General features: G+C 51.4%; 1 protein-coding gene across 2 annotated transcripts in view; it reads right to left on the minus strand.

Annotated features, from left to right (window-relative positions):
- ZNF512B (zinc finger protein 512B) overlaps nt 1–19951 on the minus strand; it is a 37077-nt gene extending 17126 nt beyond the window's left edge. For both annotated transcript variants that reach the window (XR_006417125.1, XM_044455561.1), the window contains exons 1-11: nt 19828–19951; nt 18187–18266; nt 15995–16138; nt 12863–13041; nt 12490–12746; nt 11459–11530; nt 8587–8739; nt 5204–5328; nt 3434–3526; nt 2108–2209; nt 511–681 (exon numbers count right to left, since the gene is read on the minus strand). Coding sequence is in view for 1 of the 2 variants with exons in the window: in XM_044455561.1 (XP_044311496.1) it covers nt 511–681; nt 2108–2209; nt 3434–3526; nt 5204–5328; nt 8587–8739; nt 11459–11530; nt 12490–12746; nt 12863–13041; nt 15995–16138; nt 18187–18266; nt 19828–19951 (1500 nt within the window). In the remaining variant the exon portion in view is untranslated. The remainder of the gene's footprint in view (nt 1–510; nt 682–2107; nt 2210–3433; nt 3527–5203; nt 5329–8586; nt 8740–11458; nt 11531–12489; nt 12747–12862; nt 13042–15994; nt 16139–18186; nt 18267–19827) is intronic.
- Nucleotides 19952–20184: the final 233 nt, after the last annotated feature.

Raw genomic sequence — 20184 nt, forward strand, 5'->3', positions numbered from 1 at the left:
CAGTGGTAGTAATACCTCTCTCGATCTAGAAGCCACACTTCTGGCTATGCATCCAAGGGTGGCGTTCGCCCTCTTGACCACCGCATCACACTGCTGACTCATGTTCAGCCTGCAGTCAACCGGCACCCCGAGGTCCCTTTCACAAGTGCTGCTCTCCAGCCACTTGTCCCCCAACCTGTACTTATGATAGCTATTCCTATGCCCCAAGTGCAAGACCTTGCACTTATCCACATTGAACGCCATCCTGTTGTCGCCTGCCCACTTCCATAGTCTGTCCAGATCCTTTTGGATCTGGAGTACCTGCTCCTCAGTTGTGGCCACTGCCCCAGTTTTAGTGCCATCTGCGAATTTGATCAGCAGACTGGTCGCCGCTTCTTCCATGTCATTCATGAAAAGATTAATACAGGTCAGTAAAGGCAGCAAAGCGCTTTGCAAAAAGCGTGCCTTTGGCTAACCATCAACCACAGCAATGAATGATGGGTACAGGGAGAAGCCCAGAGCATAACTCACCATAGGGGGATGCTCTGAGCGCAAGTGGTAGTCATGCCCAGCTTTCGACTTATAAGTCTTCCCACAGTGTGGGCAGCTGAAGACTGGTTTCTCCACCTCGGACGGCTGCTTCCCACACCGCTTCTGGTGGTACTGGTACCCCATGAGGCTGGAGAATGTAGCCACACACCCCTGCAGAAAACATGGAAGCACAGGCTGGGATGGCTCGGCAGCAATGCAACCAAGTTCACAAATAGGACACACAAATGATCAAAGGCCAAGCTCACTGTGGTTTTCTCAAACCCATCACAATGCCCGTTCTAATCCAAGCCTAAACCAGAGAACAGTTTTGCTCTTCTTCTTTCCCCCTGAAAATCTATCCATATTTGTGTGACTCTTTTCCTAGGCCTGCGCATCAACTATGCTTGCCTGTGAAATGCATGCATTTTTGTGCATTTTTTGTGTGCAGGTACTGGTGTGCATTTTTTCAAGTTGTGCACATTTTTCATGCATTTTCTAAAGATACACATGCTTTCAGTCTGTGCATTACATTGAGCTAGGATATGTATGGACCAAACTGCAGATTAAGTCTGAGTCCACGGTCAGCCCAGGAGGTTCAAACCAGGTAAATCCAGATGTTAAAAAAATGAACTGACATGGTTGTCTCCTAAATCTCAACTTCCAGGTAACACATCTGACTGTCAGCAAAAGTGACAGTTCCACTTTTTAAAATGGGAGCCAGCAGAAAAATTGCTGCAAAGATGCTGGTGGAAGTTAGAAGGTGCTGGCATTGCCTTCCCCAACTTAGCACCTGCTGGATGTTTTGGGAGTTCAGCGCATCAGTCCTAGCTGCTATGGCCAACAGTGAGGAATTCTGGGAGCTCAAGTCCAAAAAGGCTGGACACTCAGATGGAGAAGGCCTAGAGGGAACCCTTTCGGGCAACCTCTGCCTCTTATGAGGCAATTAAATGCACATGGGAGCATTTATTTCTCATAATTCCCTTCTTATAGAGCAATTAAATGCCAGGAAAAATTACGTGACAACTGTACTCACAGTTGGCCACACAATGCCTTGAATAGATCAGAATGGGCAATTGGTGGTCCCCAGATGTTTTTACTACAGTTCCCATCATCCCTCCTCAGTGTCTGCGCTGCTAGTGCTGATGGGAGTTGTTGGCTGAAAGATCAGGGCGGCACAAATTGTCCACCCTGATACCTACAAACCCTAAAGCGCAGGATGGCGGATCCATGTTGGCCTGGAAATATGGAGAGGTATCCTCAACTAGGCACTCTCCAAATGGTCTGGACTACAATCCCCATCCTCCCCAGCCAGCATGGCAGACACCAGGTTCAGGAAGGCTGGCATGGCTGTGCACCCTGCTTCAACCAGGGTTCAGCAAACGAGGTTCTGAGCTGAAATGCCCTTTCTCTCCAAGTGCAACTGTTTCCATCCCGGGCACAGCGGAATATTTCTTACCGATATCCGTGAATTAATTAATTAATTAATTAGAATATGTATATGCCGTCCTTTCGCAGAGCCTCAGGACGGCTTACATAAATAAATAAGAATAAGAATATAAAACATGCGAGTATTTTTGCAAAGGGCATAATTAAATACCTCGTTGGGGCATTTTAGCTTCCCCATCTGCTTCAGCACCCTTCTCAGCCTCTCGCGCTCTTCGTGTTCGGTCAGCGGGATCGTGGTTTCCACAGGTACAGGCTGGACAGAAGGGAGCAAGACAGGGCGTAGCGTTATCCAACAGCCTATATGGCGCTGTGCGGACATCTGCCATGCAACGTCCTATTCTCAGGAAGCTCTTCCACCCACCCACCCACCCACCCCATTTTTATACCGCCCAATACCCGAGGCTCGCTGGGCAGTTAACAAAAGTTAAATTAAACAAAAATTAAAGAAGACACACAAGCAAACAAAAATTAACTTGAAACCACAGAACTATAGCAGTGATTGCAACTGAATCAGCACAGAAGCATAGCAGCTGCACGGAATAAAATGCAAGATATAAAAACCAAGTTAAGAAGCTAAACTGCTGCCTGGCACCGTCGTTATTTGTTTTTCGGCGCCAGGTGAAGACCTTTTTATTTAAACATCATTTTAATTGTTAACAATATTTGCTTATTTATCTGGGCAGGGCGACTTCTTTTATATTGTTTATTTATTTTATATTGTTAATTTAAATTTATATTGTTATTTTTGTATTTTATTGTGTTGTAAGCCGCCCCGCAAGGAGCGGCATAGAAATGTTTTAATAAATAATAAATAAATAAATGCTGGGAAAAGAAGGTTGTCACCTGGCATGGAAAAGAATAGAAAGCAGGTGCCAGACACACCTTTTGTGGAAGCTCGTTCTAATGCACAGCAGAGCCAATGGAGCGTTGGGCTCGCCATTTGTACCGTCACTAGATGGAGTTTTATTTTTTTTTATTTTATTAACATCCGCACTCCCCGTGTGCATGCACAGAGGACCATTTGCTTCTGCAGCCAAGCGCAAGAGGGAGGTATTGGCAGAGCCGGAGATACCTCAAGCATTGTGGCACCACGCAAATTTTGAAGGGCAGAAAACCCCAAAGGGGGAGGAGTCCCCTGCAAACAGCCCAGTGAGGACAGAGCACGTGAGCACCCCCTGAACAGGGGCTGGCAGTTGGGAGGAGTGGGGGACAGGAGGCTTGGAGGAGGGGAAGGCAGGCATAGACTGAATGCTGAAAAGCAGGACCTCATGCTGCAACATTTTGCTGCAGGGCCCACTCGCACAGTTTGAAGGCGCAATCTGATGCGCTTAGAAACGGAAGACTACAACTCCCAGCATGCATGTTACAGCCTAAACATGCAAACAGCTCCACTTTTAGTTGATGAAACCAGGACTTCCTCGGGACCCAGAAGGCTGCTTCACAGCAGCAGAGTCAGAGAGGAGATTGTGTGCCTTACCTTGTTGACATGTTCAGCCATGGTGTGATAATTCAGCCCAGCTTTGGACTTGAATTGCTTCTTGCAGTGCTGGCATTTCAAGGCATCCTGCAACTGAGCAAAGCAGGCAGAGGCTCAAGGTTTGAATTTCAGGTGCGGAAGCCTGCGCACATGGTAGGCCTTTTCCCTTCCCTTCCCTTCCCTTCCCCTTCTTGGCCCAGAATCCAAACAGGAAAAACACGACATCAAAGATGGAAGCGTAACAGATGCATTTTATATTTTTAAAAATGAGCTGAATTCACTACATCACCTTTGGCATTTCTCTGAATATCAGCAACTCTCCAGCCCTTTGCCACATTCCTTGTCAAGTTTCTGATCACACGAACTTCAGTATCATCAGTCTTTCCTTCTTGCCCTCTTCAAACCTGCTTGTGTAACACCCTTCTCAATGAAGGGATCCAAACTGGCACGTTTTGCTCTTCGATTCAGTAAGGTGGAGGGCCGGAAGAGCACAGCAGCTGCACTGCTGAACTCGGGAAACAAGAGCTCCAGTCCCCACTAAGAAGTGAAGCTCAAGGGGTGACTTTGGGGCACTCGCTGACTCTCAACCTCACCTACCTCACAGGGTTGTTGTGGAACAAAACAGAGAAGGAGGGAAGGATTATGTAAGCTGCCTTGGATTTCTTGCAGGAAAAAAAGGCAGGCTATATAATTAATAAATAAAGGTATTCCCCTAACAAGGATTTTGGAGGTATTTTTCCTTATGGCCACATGGCTGTTTTACAGGATGAAAACATGACGTTCAACCCCAGCAAAGTTAGGGTTTGCATATTTCACAGCTGTTCTTCTGCAATAGGAACGGGGTACGCGCGCTGGAGCACTTTCCGTGCTTGCGATGGCTAATATGGAGGCGCAACCTCTGAGGCACAGTCTGGAATTCTAGTCCAAGTTCTTGCAAGAGACTGGGAAAGGAGGGCAGGGTTAGACTGAAGAGGAGAACCCGTAAGGGGAAGGCAAGCAGTCTGGCCAGAGGGCTACTGGTCGAATGGAGCATCAGGTGGTCCAATACCCCCACTGCCATTTGGCCTTTGCCCTTGTCAGGAGCCAGCCCAAGAATCTGGCAGGGGAAACCAGATTAGCAGCCCCTTTGCTGCATGGTTGCAAACCGCCCCACAGATCTCAAAGTCACGCAGGTCCAGGCTTCCGCCACAGACTGAAGCTGGGCAGAGGAGCTCACAGTGACAGGAAGTGCAGGGCACTGGAATCCCCCCTCTTCCTTTGTATCTTGGGCTGAATTTTCAGGAACAGGGGCAGGAAATGTCCCCAGCGCTGACCTTGGCTCTTCAGAGCCACCACCCACCATTTCTCATCCCCCAGAATGCCCTGGACACCGTCTTATTTAAGGGCATTCTGGGGGATTAACCATGGCGGGCAGCAGCAGCGAGCGAGGGTTACATCTCCTACCCTCAAAAGGAACTGAAGCAACCCCTTCTCATACAGGGCGAGTAGGGATACAGAATGACCCCTACCCACCCTCACCCCATCCGTGTTCAAAGAAAGGCTAGACATGCACATGGCGGGTGTGTCGTGAGCGGAGCCGGCTGGAGCCGGGGGTCAGACTAGATGGCCCGGGAGGTCCCTTCTGACTCGCTCTGTTGTATGTTTCTAAATGAGGAGCTTAGGGACGGAATTCTTGGAGGCGGGCGCGAAGGCAGACACACACGGTGGGGAGAGGTTTGCTTGTTTGTCTCCTATTTGCCATTGCTAATTTCGGAGTGGGTGTTCCCCTACTTTTTGGCAGACTTCCATGTGCTTCTTGAGACCAAGAATCGTCTTCCTGGTGATCATGCTGCAGGTTGGGCAGGCAACCTCTCCTTTCTCATTGATTGTACGCTGCCACAGTTCTTCTGGGCTCGCTGGAGAAGGGGAAAGATCAATCAGTATTCAGGCAGGAGGAAGGCCAGCACCCACCAAGGCCAACTTCACCTCACGCCCAGAGCTTCCGTATTTCCCCGGAAATAAGCCCCAGCATGATTTTTCAGGATGCTCGTAATATAAACCCTACCCCCAAATAAGCCCCAGTTAAGATTGTCGGCCAGACGGACACATTTAGCACATCTGTTGCAACACATGACGGGCTGTATTGAATTATAAAATAATAATATTAGTATATGATTCAATATAAATAATAATATTGACATTAATACTTAAAATAAATGATAATATAAATTATAATTATTTGAGAATACCCAAGCAGGTGCCTTTGGACGAGAGGTAAACGCCTATGTAATCGGATGAACTTGAGACTTATTGCCAAACAACCAAGTGGAGCACAGACACAACGCACTTGATAACGAACGGGTGTGTTTCATAATTCAATACATCATGTGTTGTAACGCACGTACTTAATGCACTCGTGTGTTGCCACTCCTGTCTCGTAAATCTTCAATTAACACTTGATTTAATGGTAGATTTAAAGGGAATAATATTTTGACCCCCAAACAAGAAGAGTGCAGAAAGAAAGCTATTCCGTCGAGTACAAGACAGGAATTGTGGAGGACTCTCGGGGCAAAAATCTTACGGCTTTCGTAAAAAAAAAGAAAATAAGACATCACCTGAAAATAAGCCCTAATGTGTCTTTTGGAGCAAAAACTACAAGACCCAGTCTTATTTTCAGGGAAACATGGTCAATCTCACTGCGCTGTGAGTTACACGCGATGGAGGCAAACCCCTCTCTGTGCATATAATGCTTAAAGGAAGCAGGAGGTGCAGTTCGAAGCCCGAAATGGAGCCCCTCACTTCTCCCTGGAACAAAGACTGGCAAGTTCTGGAGATCAGGGCTGAAACTGCTTCCAAATTTGCTGCTGCAACAGAAATTTTTCTAAAGGCAGCAATTTTGCAAGGGGACATAGACAAAGCAGTGCTCTTGCACCCGTGCAACCGGATCGTTTTACAGGTTTTAAAGACAGCGATTCCATGAGAACTGGAAAGGGGTGCTAGAGTTTGAATTTTATTTAGAAAGCTTTTTTTATTTAGAAAGAAAGCTTCTATGCCACCCCATTTTAGCCCAGTTCGGGACATACTCCACTATGCTTACTGTTGTTTGAAAAACTCTCACACCAAGTTCCAGGAGACCCAATAAGGGCCTGATCCGTTGCACATTTGGGCAGAAAACACCCTGCAACTCCCAGCATGCCCCAGCCTGAACAGGTATGAGCAGCCATCGTCCGACTCCTGACGACTGGTGGGGGGGTGGGTGTTTATCGAAATGGCACAACGTGAAGCCAAAAGCCACAAGAGGCCAAGCTGTTGTGATCTCACAAGCAAACACAGGCCTGGCCTTGCTCCCGTCGCACGCAGCGGACTAGGCCAAAGTGAGGCCTGCTGAGGAGTTTAGTTGAGCAGCCTCACAGCAATCCATGATCCGAAAAGCTGGGAACGTGGATCAGCTGGAAAAGGCTGCAGCTGTGTTTACTTGGAACATCCTGCCTTCCTCGAGCCAGGAGAGAGATCCCCAGAGAAGCGTGATTTTGTTTGGCTCCCAGACTGGCTCCAGACATCTTAATCGCCAATGATGGAACATCCAAAAGCGCTGATCTGAGAGGCAATCCACACAACCCCTAAATCAGCCTTCCCTGACTTGGCAGCCTCCAGAGGCAGTGATGGGGGTGTAGTCCAACATATTGGGAGAGCCCCAAGGGCAAGGTTGCCCTAAGCTATAAACAAGCTGCGTTTTCCTTTTTTGAAGCTGGAGGCAGAGAGCGGCCAAGTGTCAGTCACAAAATACACACATCCCAGGCCAGAAAGAGCAAGTAGGCTGGGTTTCTTCAGCTGTTCCATGCACGCTGCTGGAAAACAGCCGTGTAAAAGAGCATGCCATTCACAACCGGTGCCATTCCTGCTGTTTACTTTTGATTTTGAGTACTAAAGGCACATCCAGTACAAGTTTAGACAGAAGGAGGGCTTACAACGGTTGGTGCTTCACAGGAAACGTAAGACTTTTTCTGTCTAAACTTACTTATTATTGAAACTTTAATTCATCATGTACTGTGTGTCTGTCCTGAATATGTTGCCAGTTAATTCCGGGGAAATCCTATGCAGGTTTAGAAAGAAGAGAGGGTCCTACAATGCGCATCTCGCTCCAGCCAGCTCTGGGCCTAGACTGCAGCCCCTTCTCTCCAAATGTGAACAGCAGGGCAGCGATTCCAGCCCAAGCCTCAGACAGCTGAGCCCAGCTCTCTGGCCACCGCACTAACAGAGGGCAATTCAGATGTCCGTGCCAACTGACGTAAGACTTGTGTAATGCTAACCTGGGTTGCTCCCTGTGTGCTCTCGTTGCGGTGCCAAATGAAATTTGGTCAAACACCTGCATGGTAAGCTCAGGGGGCATGATCCCTATCTATGCAAAGCTACACTGAAGCCATTTATCAGAACTTGCCTGTTTTTGCCTAATTTATTCTGCAGTTTCTGGTCCTACAGAAAATAGGCTCAGTGTTGAAGCCTCATTCCAGGTCGCAGAAAGGCCACGTAGCCTCCAACTGGCTTCTCAGATTTTCCCAAGTGCTGCTCACACCTTAACCTCCACCATCATAAGAGCTAGAAACTTGTTTCTACTTCCTGCCAAGCTGCCTCTGTGGGAGAGGCATTTCTGCCACGGCTCTCCTGTAAAAATTCCAATTTCACCCATGCGGCTGGGAGGCAAAAACCCTCGACCCTCCGTCCAAAGAGGCTGCCTGTCTCGTCTCTACGTGACTTGCCGACCTGGGCTTGCAACCTTCCAAACAGGAGGCACGCAAGTTGGGGACTAACGCAGAAACACAAGCGGTGGCCTTCTCAGGGAGTGGTTAAAACTTCCACTTGCGCGCTCGAAACCTATCCTTCAGGCTCACTTGTGTGAAGCGTCTACAAACACCTGTGCAGAACATTCACACTTTCAGGTGCCACATGCGTAAAAATCTTGCACCGGAGAAAGTATCTGCAGAGACACATCAACCTGGCAGGCAGCCTGGATGTCCTCTTGGTGTTTTGGACTACAACTCCCATCACCACTGGCCAGTGGGAACTGTAGCCCAAAGCACCTGGTGGGCACCAGGTCTTTGGGGAAATGGCACCACAGTCCAAAGACGCTTTTTCAGAGGCCTGTGCAGAGCCCAGCCCCCAGCCCACCGTCCCACCTGTTGTCGAGGAAGCTGCCGCAGCTGTCGGCGCCGCCTCCTTCTTCGCGCTGGATCCCAGCGGCTTCTTTTTCTGCTCGTCGTTGCTGCTCAGGGCTGCCTCCAGCTTCTTTGCTCGGTGTGCTTTCGCCTTGTCCTCTGCTTTCACCAGCCCTGGAAAAGAGCAGGCGAGTTATCTTGGAAGAAGGCAGAAGGGGCCGTAGAAGTTGGAAAGGCGTGATGTAGCCCTCCGGGCTCCTCCTGAGCTGGAGTACGACACCCATAACCCTCGGCCTGCATGGCAAGGCTGACTGGGGCAATGGCGGCGGTGGGAGCCACATTCAGCACTCCCTACAGACATTCAGCAAGGGAGAGTCCGCACGTCTGTTTTGCAGCTCAAGGACTGTGGACAGGGAGAACGCCAGCTGGCCATGCCCTCTCTGAGGAGGCTCCATTCCATTCCCGCTTCCCCTCCTGTTTCCCTCCCTCTGGTCTCTGCCAAAGCGGTCAGGATTCAGTGCCCCTGAGCATGGACAATCTTCACTGGCCACTTCTGGAGAGGACTTGCCCCTTTCAGCCAGGGGGCATGATGTATCAGAAAGTATGAATGTGCTCATGTGCCAAGTATTATCACTTTAAGCCAGAAGGTCTTAAATCCTGGTGTGCAGGCCACTGGGGGTCTTCACAATCCATCCAAGGGGCCTGAGGAAATGTTGCGGAGAGGCTGAGAAGAGCAGTCCTTTGTCTGACAACGGAGAGCCATGTGTTCTTGGATTGGGGACGGTTTACTGAACAGGCTAACAAGGCCCTGAGTCAGGAGCCCCGGTTCTCTTAACAGGCTGCCCCTGCAGAGGGCTTTGCTTGTGGGCAGCACAGAAATGGAAGGCCTTCCTAAAAGGGTTCTTGCAGCCTTCTCCCCAAAAGGCAAGTGGATTGCGCCAGACCTGAAGCTCCGAGCATGATACCCAACGTCCCCGCACTGTGCAGAAAGAGGCACGTGGCCTCATGAAACTACGGATTATTAAAATCGGTGTTGTGCATGCAACTCGACTTATGTGACACAAAGGAAGTTGACACACGGCTGCACCAGGCCATCCATTTCCAATGGCCAGGCAGGGAGGCGGGGGTGGCGGTGGGAAAGGAGAACTGCCGGCACATGCTAGCTCAGGAAGGGCTTTCTGAAGGGAGTAGGTGAATTCCAGTGGGGAATGCAGCTGTCAGAGCCTGCCGCGGCTCGGCCCACGCCGATGCTGGCAAACTCCAGCTGTCAGGTCCGATCAGAAACAGCTGTCAGGCCTGAGAAAGGCCCGCAAAAAGCCCTGAAGGACTGGAGAACGGCGGAAGGGCTCAACCTCTCCGTGACTGCTACCCTAGCCCGTATCCCAAAACAGGGGGTTGCCTGTGCATTGCCTCCTGTATTAATTAATTGATGTACCGCCAATAGCTGAGGCTCCTCTGCCCCCTCCTACCTGTGCGATCACAGTGAGCACTTGCAACGCAAATTCCTCAGGGAAAGGGTCTGTCTGTTTGGATTACTTTCATCTGCAAAGTGCAATGGATATTGAAGGGGGGAGTGAAATCGAGCATTCTGAGGCGCATCGCGTGGCTTCCTGATCGCCCTTGGAGCAGGAGACTTGCCATCTTAACAAAAGATTAGTTAGTTGCCGCAGGCCACAGGGCTGCGATACGGCATGCCCTCCCTCCTGTAACCGGAGGGCAGGATGTGTTCCAGTCGAGCAAAGCTCAGGGAACCAAGATTTAGCGTGGATGCCAGGAAGCTCTTCCCAGGGGATGGAATGGGCTTCCATGGGAGGAGGTTGAGGCCCCATCGGTGAGGTTGTCTGAGGACAGACTGGGCATGCGCATGGTGGGCATGTCATGAGTGGAGCCGGCTGAAGCTGGGGTCAGACTAGATGGCCCAGGGGGACCCTTCTGACTCGCTGTTTCTGTTTCTATGTAACCACTGCCTCACCACAGAAGTTTGCTGGGGGGGGGGGTCTTGGGCCCCCCAGAAAGGCCACCCACGGGCTGGCAGTCACCAGAGGGGAAAAACAGCAGAGGAAAAATATCTATTTATTTACTTACATATATTTATAGGCCACCTAGGCGGCTTACAATACAATATGACAATACCAAGGAGGCAGCTTAGCCTCCCTCCCCCTCTTGCCCCCCACAAAAGGCAACCCTGAAGTCTCCTGGAGAGAACGTTGTGATCAGTTGTAGCATTAAAGGTGGGTAACTTGACAGAATTCGCTTAATCGGAGGGCCGAACTCCACTTCAGAGAAGCTCTCGGGGCAGGGGGCAACACTGACAAGAGGCAGGTGGGCCTGAAGGCGAAACGGCGCGAGTCCGAAGGATCTGGGTCCCAGAGAGTAAACCTCCTCACATGTTTTAGCACAAAGCTCTTACAGCCAGCCATTCAGTCTTCAGAGAGGCATTTCAATCTTTTAGCAGGAGAAGCCAACCGCACAGATGCTGGGAGCCACCAAACGACCGGTGATGGGGAGAGGGGAAGGGGAAGGGGCTGGGCAGCCTGATGAATGCCACAGGCTCTGCACTGCTGAACAAAACCAGGGGATCCGACCCTCCTGTCTCGCCAGGGACCAGCCAGCAGGGCCCTTTCACGATGCAGCACAGCCGGAAGCCCGCTGAGCGCACGGTGGCCGAGGCCAGCCCTGGGGGACCTTCCGCTCACCACAGCAGGTGTGGCCCTCTGGGGCACCCGCTCCATTCCTGCAAAGTAACAGTGAGGTCCAACAGGCCACAGAGTGGCCAGCCTGAACCAGATGTGCTGCTTAGAGCATTTCCCAGACTCCTCTGCAGCGTGCAAAGGGCCCCACGGGAGAACGTCTGAAATCGCCTGCACTCAGACCAGCACAACTTTTCCTTTACCTTTCAGTCCAAATGTTCCCGAGATGGACGGCTGCTCCCCAGTAAACTTCTTAGGAGTTTTCTGTTTCCTTCCTAACTCAAAAAGGAGAAAACAGAAATGAAATTTGGTCAAACACCTGCATGGTAAGCTCAGGGGGCATGATCCCTATCTATGCAAAGCTACACTGAAGCCATTTATTAGAACTTGCCTGTTTTTGCCTAATTTATTCTGCAGTTTCTGGTCCTACAGAAAATAGACTCAGTGTTGAAGCCTCATTCCAGGTCACAGAAAGGCCACGTAGCCTCCAACTGGCTTCTCAGATTTTCCCAAGTGCTGCTCACACCTTAACCTCCACCATCGTAAGAGCTAGAAACTTGTTTCTGCTTCCTGCCAAGCTGCCTCTGTGAGAGAGGCATTTCTGCCACGGCTCTCCTGTAAAAATTCCAATTTCACCCATGCGGCTGGGAGGCAAAAACCCTCAACCCTCTGTCCAGAGAGGCTGCCTGTCTCGTCTCTACGTGACTTGCCGACCTGGGCTTGCAACCTTCCAAACAGGAGGCATGCAAGTTGGGGACTAATGCAGAAACACAAGCAGTGGCCTTCTCAGGGAGTGGGTTGAAACTTCTACTTGCGCGCTCGAAACCTATCCTTCAGGCCCGAGGTCTGCGTCCGGCCCTCCAGGGCTCCCAGTCGGGTACCCCGGGGCTGTGCAAAAGGCCTCACTCCTTTCCCCCAGCTCCACTCCTTTCCCCCCAACCATCGGTCGTGCAGAACCTTCCCAGCTTTTGTGCTGTATTTCTCCCCATTCAAAATGGTTGAAATGCATCTCCTAGGGCCTCGTGATGGCAGTAGAAGTGTGCAGCTACAAGGTTTTGGCATTGTGGGTGCTTTGGCTCCTCCCCTTTGCCTCTGGCCCCGCCCACCCACGGATTGCAGCCCGAGAGCTTCTCTCAAGTGGAATTCTCCGAGAGTGAGGTGCTCCCAGCTGGAGCAAGGCTGGGCCCTTTGGCCTGAGCGAACGGAAGCCTGGGAAACGCTGCTCTAATCTTACTGTGCTTCATCCGCTCAGGGTCTTCCTCCTGCACAACGACCTGCCGGTGGGGCTGCTGCCTGGAGCCTCTGCTGCCCGACGGCTGGGCGGCCGGGGTAGCTGCCACCCCTCCGCCTCTGGCTGCCGTTGTTTGGAACTCTTTGCCGCCCTGGCTGACCGCCGTGTACTCGCCGTTCTCCGGGCGTTGCAGGGTGACAGCCTTCTCCACCTTCGCCTGCTTGGGGTGGCTGCCGGGCGAAGCGGAACCCTCGGCAGGTCTAGGGCAAAGCACAGAGGACTGGTTTAGAGCGGAGCCACCACCATCAAGGCCTTCCTCAGATCAGACCCTCTCCTGCCATCCCGATCCGCCTGCCACCAGGCTGCAGGCAGATACCTTTTCTTGCCCCCGCTTTTGCCAGCGGATTTCTGCACTCTGTTTTCCGCCGGCGGGGCCACGGCTGGCAGGGTCCTCTCGAGATGGTTCCACAGGTGGTGCTTTTCCAGCTGGGTTTTGGAAGTGAAAGTGGCTTCACAGTACGGACAGGGGAAGGTCCGTTTCTCCACGACGGCATCCTGCAAGAGAGGAGAAAGAAAGTGGACAGGAACTGGAGCGTGGAGGAAACGGAAGCCCTGGGTCTTCCAGCTACAGCAGAGGGCTCTGGATTTACTGCACCTCAGTGATCTTAATCAATGAAGGGCGTGACACCAGCATGTTTGGACACAAGAGAAGTCCCAGGACTTTTTGTCTGCCTCCCTTTGCACAGAATCACACCCAATTCTCTGAATGCCACTCAACTGGCATTCATTTGCATGGGAATAAAACAGCAAAACTAAGCATTCAAATTCCACAACTGAGAGCAACCTTGTGCAGCCCTTTTGGCCCACAAGTCCCATCAGCCCCAACCAGCGTAGCCAATGGTATGGGACGGGGCAGCTATTGGCCAAAACATAGGATGGCCCCAGATTGCCCACCCTTTAACCCTCTGCAGACCCATCTTCATCCTTGCACAAGCATGAAATCTAATGCTCTGATTCCGTCTGCACGAGGCTTTTTGCATAGGCACTTCATAAGCTGTTCCAAGAGCCAGTTTGCAAGGCGCCTCCAAGCCGTTACGCCTTCAAAAGGCTGGGTGTTTCTTGCACCGGTTCTGCGCTCTCTTTGTGGCTGCACAAGGGGTGGTTACTGCGGCGGATCAGGACTCCGGAAGTGGAAGCGCTCGTCCTCACTCAGCCACGAAACTCACTGGGGGATTTGAGGCCAGTCATGTGACTTTCAGCCTAATCTACCTCCCAGGGTTATTGTGAGGAAGTGAATGACAAAGGGGAGGCGGGTTATGCAAACTGGCTTGGACGCCTTGCTGCAATAAGGCAGGATCGAAACATAATAAATAAATACACACAGCAATGCCAACCCTTGTGATTATTCTGAGAGCAACATGTTAGCCTTAACCCTTTGTTTTTAGCTTCTGGTTGAGGCATGGTGTTGCAGTGGGCACACCCTCAGAAAAGGCATTCCTTCTTGCGGAGAAGGGAAAGCAGGGCATGCTTCTTCTAAGACGAGGCTTGCGACGCATGAATTTTCATGTAATTATAGTAGAAAGAATGAAGACCTTTCTCTGAAAATCTGCCATTTCCAATCAACCCATGGATAATTATAATTTTTAATAGGACACAACACGCATTCACAGGGCCCTCAGTCTTATGCTGGTGTTCTTCTAATTAGGACTTAGATGAGGGTGTACATGGGATGGTTTGTCAAATGTGCAGCTGACACACAGCTGGCAGGAGTAGCTAACACCACGGAAGGCAGAATTGAGACTCCCAAATGGACTGGGCCAAAGCCAACAAGAGGACCTTCTCATGAAGTACATGCAAGGCAAAACAAAGCTTACAAGTTTAGGATGGGGAAGACATGGCCCAGCAGGTACAGGTACAGGTACAGGTACAGCTCTGGTGGGTTGCAGGCCCTTCTTCTGCCCAAATTTGCCCAGGTGAGTACCCTCAGTGTTTCTGCTGTGTGATGCAGTGCCTCAAACATCTAATGCCACTTCGACTGTGCTAACTGAAGGATGCTGTACACAACGAGGAATTCACCAGCTGTCCTCACCATTTTCTAAGAACATGGGAACGCTACAACAGGGGGTAGGGACAGGTACGATGGCCCCACTGCCACATCCCCATGCATGCCAGCACTGGCGCATCCAATCCCCAGCCATCTGGTGTTCAGCCACAGCTCTGCAGGAGACCTCCTCTCACTTAATTAAGCACAAATAGGGCACTCTATGTGACCGGGAACCCCATAAAGCAGCCCCTGCCTCATTCCCACAGTCTCCAAGCTGGATTCTGTCAATTGCATTTCCTTGACCTTCCAAACAGCTTTCTCCATAAGGGCTAGAAGTTTGCACGTTCCTGTTTTGGTTTTGTTGTTTGCATGGAACTTGAGATTCCTGGGATGCCGCCTTTTAGATTTCAAAAGCATGTTCTTTGCTCACTTTCCCACATGACCCCAGAATCCCAGTGTACAGATCTAACTTGCTGAAGGAGCGCTTTGCAAATAGCCTGGACAGACAGAAAAATGAGCAAGCAGGTGCTAAAGCAAATCAAGCCAGACTGTTCCCTCGACGCAAACACAATGAAACCGAGGCTGCTGGACTGGGCACATCATGAGAAGGCACGGCTCCCTGGAGAAGATAACAGTACCAGGGAGAGCCGAAGGCAGATGATGAAGAGGAGGAGCAACTACGAGATGGATCACAGGGTCCATCATAAGGCAGGGACAGCTTGACAGCACATAAAACCAAGGTTTAACATTCTGCTCCCATTTTAATTCAACTTGCAAATATGAGGCATATGAATAAAAGCAAACCAAAAGAATAATGATCCACGATGGAAGGAACAGGTCAGAATAGTTGCAGCGACAGCATTCCCAAAAAAACGAGTTCAGAACTTAAGCATTTGCAGATACCTGTCTGAGCAGGGAAGCCTGTCAAAAGAGGATGATCCGATTTGGTGGGTCTCTTTTAACAGGATGTGCCACACAGAGGGAGCCACAACTAAAAAGACCCCGTCTCTCTCTCCCTCTCTGATTCTATGGGTCTTGTGAGTCGAGGGCACCTAGAACAGAGCCTTTCTCAAACATGTAAAGTACCTGCATGTGTGTACCTGACAGGTGAGTGTATAGGGGTGAAGTTGTTTATTAAAGTGTACTGGAAGTGGATCAGATGGGTGCTTGCATGCCAAGGATTATGGATGTGTCCATACCTGTGTACCTACAGTTACGATGTGATGACCTTGCAGGAGAGAAAAATTGGAGGGGAAAAGCACAACTTCCCCTCTGGGAATTTTAGAAAATCTAGCAGGCAAGGATGGGTTTGCCTCCCTGCCCCATTTTTCTGTTTCCTCCCATTTATTCCCAAGACTTCACATGCAGGAAGGCAGCCAAGCTTTGACAGGGTTAAATAACAAGGTTAGAGACACATCCCACAATGAAGGTGATAAAGAGGGGTCACCAAAAAGAAGCACAGACCTCAGTTTTCCTTACCCCTTGGCAGCGCTGGTAGTGGTATTTGAGGCCGTAGATGCTGGGGAATTCCAGCCAACAGCCTGAATTGGGGCACTTCACCCTGGAATGGGCCTTGAACTCATCTTTCCACTGGTTCATCAAGGGTGGCTGCGGGAGGGGAAAGGTCCGTGTAAACACACCAGGAAGAGAAAGGGTGAAGAAAGAAACGCCCACCTCTTTGCAAAGCAGCAAGCACAAAGCTCCCACCAAAACTAGCTCAGGCATGCTAGTCCTAATCTCCAGGAAGGCACCCTGTGGAGGGCCCTGTGGCTTCCCACGGGGATCCAGTGGTGCTTGGGGCCAAGCGAGCCGCCAGCTCTGGCTCCATTCCTTGGTCAGAGCTACCTGTTACAGGCCAGGCAGTTCTCCGTGGGCCTCTCCCAGCTGGGAGATGCCAGTACACAGCCCAAATTCTTCTCCTCCCATCCCAGATCCTGGCTTTGAAAAATAAGAATGACCGACCCCAGAGGGTTGCTCTTGAATTACTCCAGAGCAGGAACTCAGGCAGAGCTGCAAGAGGAAGCCTCTTCTGGAAGTGGCCAACTCTGTTCTGAGTGACTGAATGACCAGATCATAGGCAATGCGGAGAAGCAGCAAATGTTCTCGCGGCAGAGAAGGAAGCCAGAGGAGTAAATCATGCAGAGATGCGTCAGGCACCCTCCTCTGTCGGTGGGGTCTCCGGATTTCCACCGCCAAGGAGACGCCCTGCAGGGCCACTTGCCCTTCCCGGCTGGAAAACGAAGGCTGCTTGTCACCCAAGGCTGGTTTTGCCCAGTCGGCCTCGTCCAGCTGCCGCAATCCAGACATCGAATGGCGGCTGAGCGCAATGGGGGTCGCAGGACGGTTCCTGCACTCTCAGATCCCCCTGAGCGGGACTCCTCTGTCTTTGAGGGATCGGCCGCTGCGGGTCGACCCATTTCCCCGAGTGCTGCGACGTGCAGCTGACTTCCCCAAAGGTGACGCCCGCACCCCTGGCAAAGAGCCCTCGGTGGGGGGGGGGGGGGGGCTCTCCGACGGCACAGTCCCCTTCCCCGCAAAACGAGGTCAGAGGCATCAGTGGTGCAACCCGCCTGCAATGGCCGGTGCAGCAAAGAGGGGCAGGTAAAGGGCAGCTGCCTGCCACGGCCCCTTCCGCGGGCTCCTGCATCCACCGCGGCACCCATTCTGGTCTTTACAGGAGCTGTCCATGGTGCTGAACCCCATCCACACATAGGTTCGCCTCCATGGAACACAATGGGTAGCTCCTACAAGGCTCAGGATAAAAGCAGCAATGCGTAAGAAGCTCCGCTGACCTAGGAAGCAGCGTTCTTCCAGGTGCGGAAGGGGCTGGTTGCAGGGCTCGGGATGGGGCCAGAAGGTCAGATGAGTGGGCGCCAGCGTGGGCCTGGAGCTGGTGCCACTGGCATTTCCCAGGAACGGGCCAACATCCCTGCACAGGATAACTTATTCTGGATCAGGCGGGGAGAGGGAGGTGGAGCGCGTTGCTGCAGTACCTAGGATGAAGGAGCCGGCAGAGGAAGAGACCCAGCTGGGCCTAATTCTTCGTGCCTGGCCCTTTGAACCCAAGGGAACACAGACTCCTAAAGAACAGGAACGGGGCAGGGCAGGAGAGCAAAGAGGGAGGCATTGGATGAGATTGGGGGGGGCGGCATAGGCTCATGTGGAGCCCCAAGAACTTCAGCTAGGGAGGAGCCCCCCATGGAAACACCCAGCTTGGGGGTGGGGCCTGGTGGCCCACACAGCTTGGAAAGGACCACAGTCCACAGCGGAAGGAGTCACTTCGGTGACAACCCTCCTTCGTGGGGCTCTAACCCACGGAACTGCCTGAGCCCCAGAAGGTACTGGGCTGTGCAAAACCTGCCTGGAATACCAGTCCCTTTTGGCTGTAAGAGGACACGCTCCGCAGCCTGAGGCAATGCTTGCTTGCTTGTTGTTTTCATAATAGAGGTAATTGATTCAAAATAAGGCTTGACAGCTAACTGCAAAGACAGCCAGGGGCCAAGAACCAGACACAAACAGCCAAATCCCGGGGAACTTGCCAGGAACAAAGAGCACGACAAACAGAATCGGGTTCTGGAATGCCCTGGCTTGCTCCCTTTCCCCTTCCTTTCCTTCCATCACCAGAAAAGAAGAACTACATTGAAAAAACATCTTACAGGAATATCCTTCAGCGCCTGGCTGTCCGCCTTTGGTCTCCCTTTCCTTTTGCCTTCTGCTCTGTCATTGGTTGCATTTCCTGCAAGAAAGGACAGAGGCATGCGTGAAACGACAAGGTGGCTCGCCTCAGCACATCGGCACCTCTTGATGGGTGTCCATCAATTTTAAACCCTTTCCCTCCAATGAGCCAATGGCTTTTGCACTGGCCAGGCAGTTCACATCCCATTCTTGCTAACAAAGCAGCAAAAAAGCCCCAGCAAACTACTTTTGATGTGGGACAGACATCCTTTCGAGCAGAATGCAAAATCACCCCCTTGTGCTCTTGGCTTGCACGCGAGAGTGCCGGCAATACAGCTAAGCGTGTGCAAAAGGGATTGGTTTGACACTGAGGATAACGCTGTACCAAAGTATGCACTGACATCTGAGCGGGGCCACGCCAACTTTGCAGCCATTGCCAGGTTTGGAACCATGGACTTTGGGCCTGGATCTCTTTGCCAAAGAGCCCCGAGTCCCCATCGATTTCCATTCATTTATTTATTTACACGTATTTATAGGCTGCCTATAATTGCCGAGGCCTTCCTAGGCTTTTAAGCTTAATTGCATGGGGCAGGGGCACTTTTCCTTAAGGCGGGGGGGGGGGGGAGAGAGAGAGAGAGAGAGAGAGAGAGAGAGACAGACAGATGAGGATACACTGGATTCAGCTAGGAAACACTGAAACTTCGGTGTAATCAAATGAATTTCCGGTTCAGGCTGATCTGGGAAGAGCCTGCGATTGGATTAAACAATTTATTTCATCACAGGTGATCTGGGTGAGAGATAAAATGGCTTGCTTTGCCTTCCGCAATCTTTAAAAAAATAAAACCTAACTGTTCTGCATACGCAGAAATAGCTTGCACACGTTTTTGCAGATATGCTTCCTCGGGATCTGGGCCCAAGATCTTTAAATGCCAGAAGTGCCCCCATGCCTAGCAGAAAGGAGGGTATTTTGACTCATTGTCCAACGCGCCACACAGTCCCAGGCCCAGAGGTCAGGTCGGCGTCTTTCTCTTTCGCCTCCCTTCCTCAAGACCGTCAGTGCTGGCATGTTTACAGAAAGCATTGGATTTGCTGCCAGCCTCCTCTCTGCAGGGATGTGGATTAGGCAGAGCGAGAGAGGGCCAGAAGGCAGATGGGCCACGTTTTCAGTGGGAGATGGTTACCGGAACACCTTTTACCCGAATACTCCTTTTTCCGGCCCTCCTCCACAGGGTTTTCTCACTGTCGCTTCCCTTGCTGAGTGCAGGCCCAGCACAGCTTGGAGGTTCACATGTTTTTTAAGGATCTGTCCCTGAGGCTGCAACCCTTGCCCACAAACAGGTTCAGGACCAAGGACAGCTCCTTTAGAGCCCAGAGGGGAACCGGGAGGGCGTCTACCGGCAGCTGCAGATTCTTAAGCTTGCAGGCCACATCAGAGGATGGCTATGCCCTTTTCCCCAGACGCATGCCCTTTGCCTTTGAGTCACCCACCAATAAAAAGCACCTCTCTTAAATGGAAATTGGCGCTGTGCTGAGAGCGCCTCTCACCCCCAGGGCGATGCCGTTCCCCCGAGTCCAGAGCAACCCTGTCGGCTGCACTTGACGAAGGCCAGGCCCTTCCTTACCCAAGCTTGATTCCTCATACGCTGGGTTTATCTTCATCTCTGTCTTGCCGCTGTCCTTGTCCGCACTAGTCTTGCTGGAGCCGGCAACCTTCTTTCCTACCCTGTAGGAATATGATTCTGCCATGGCTAAAAGCAAAGAAAAGATGCTCAGACAAAGCAATTGCTCAGCATGAAAGCAGAAAGCAGGTGACAAGTTTTCTCCTCCACGTCAGCCCAGGCTGGTGCCCTCATGTCATGCTTGGAGGTCTCCCCAAAAACATCTGATGGGTCACCTTTGGGGAAAGGACAGCAGAGCGGAGGGACCTTTGGTGCGAACCAACAAGACTTCTGATGTTGTTACAGAAGACTGGAGTGTAA

This window comes from Varanus komodoensis, unplaced genomic scaffold (assembly GCF_004798865.1).
Source record: "Varanus komodoensis strain SLA01 unplaced genomic scaffold, ASM479886v1 scaffold8, whole genome shotgun sequence".
Taxonomy (NCBI): Eukaryota; Metazoa; Chordata; class Lepidosauria; order Squamata; family Varanidae; genus Varanus; species Varanus komodoensis.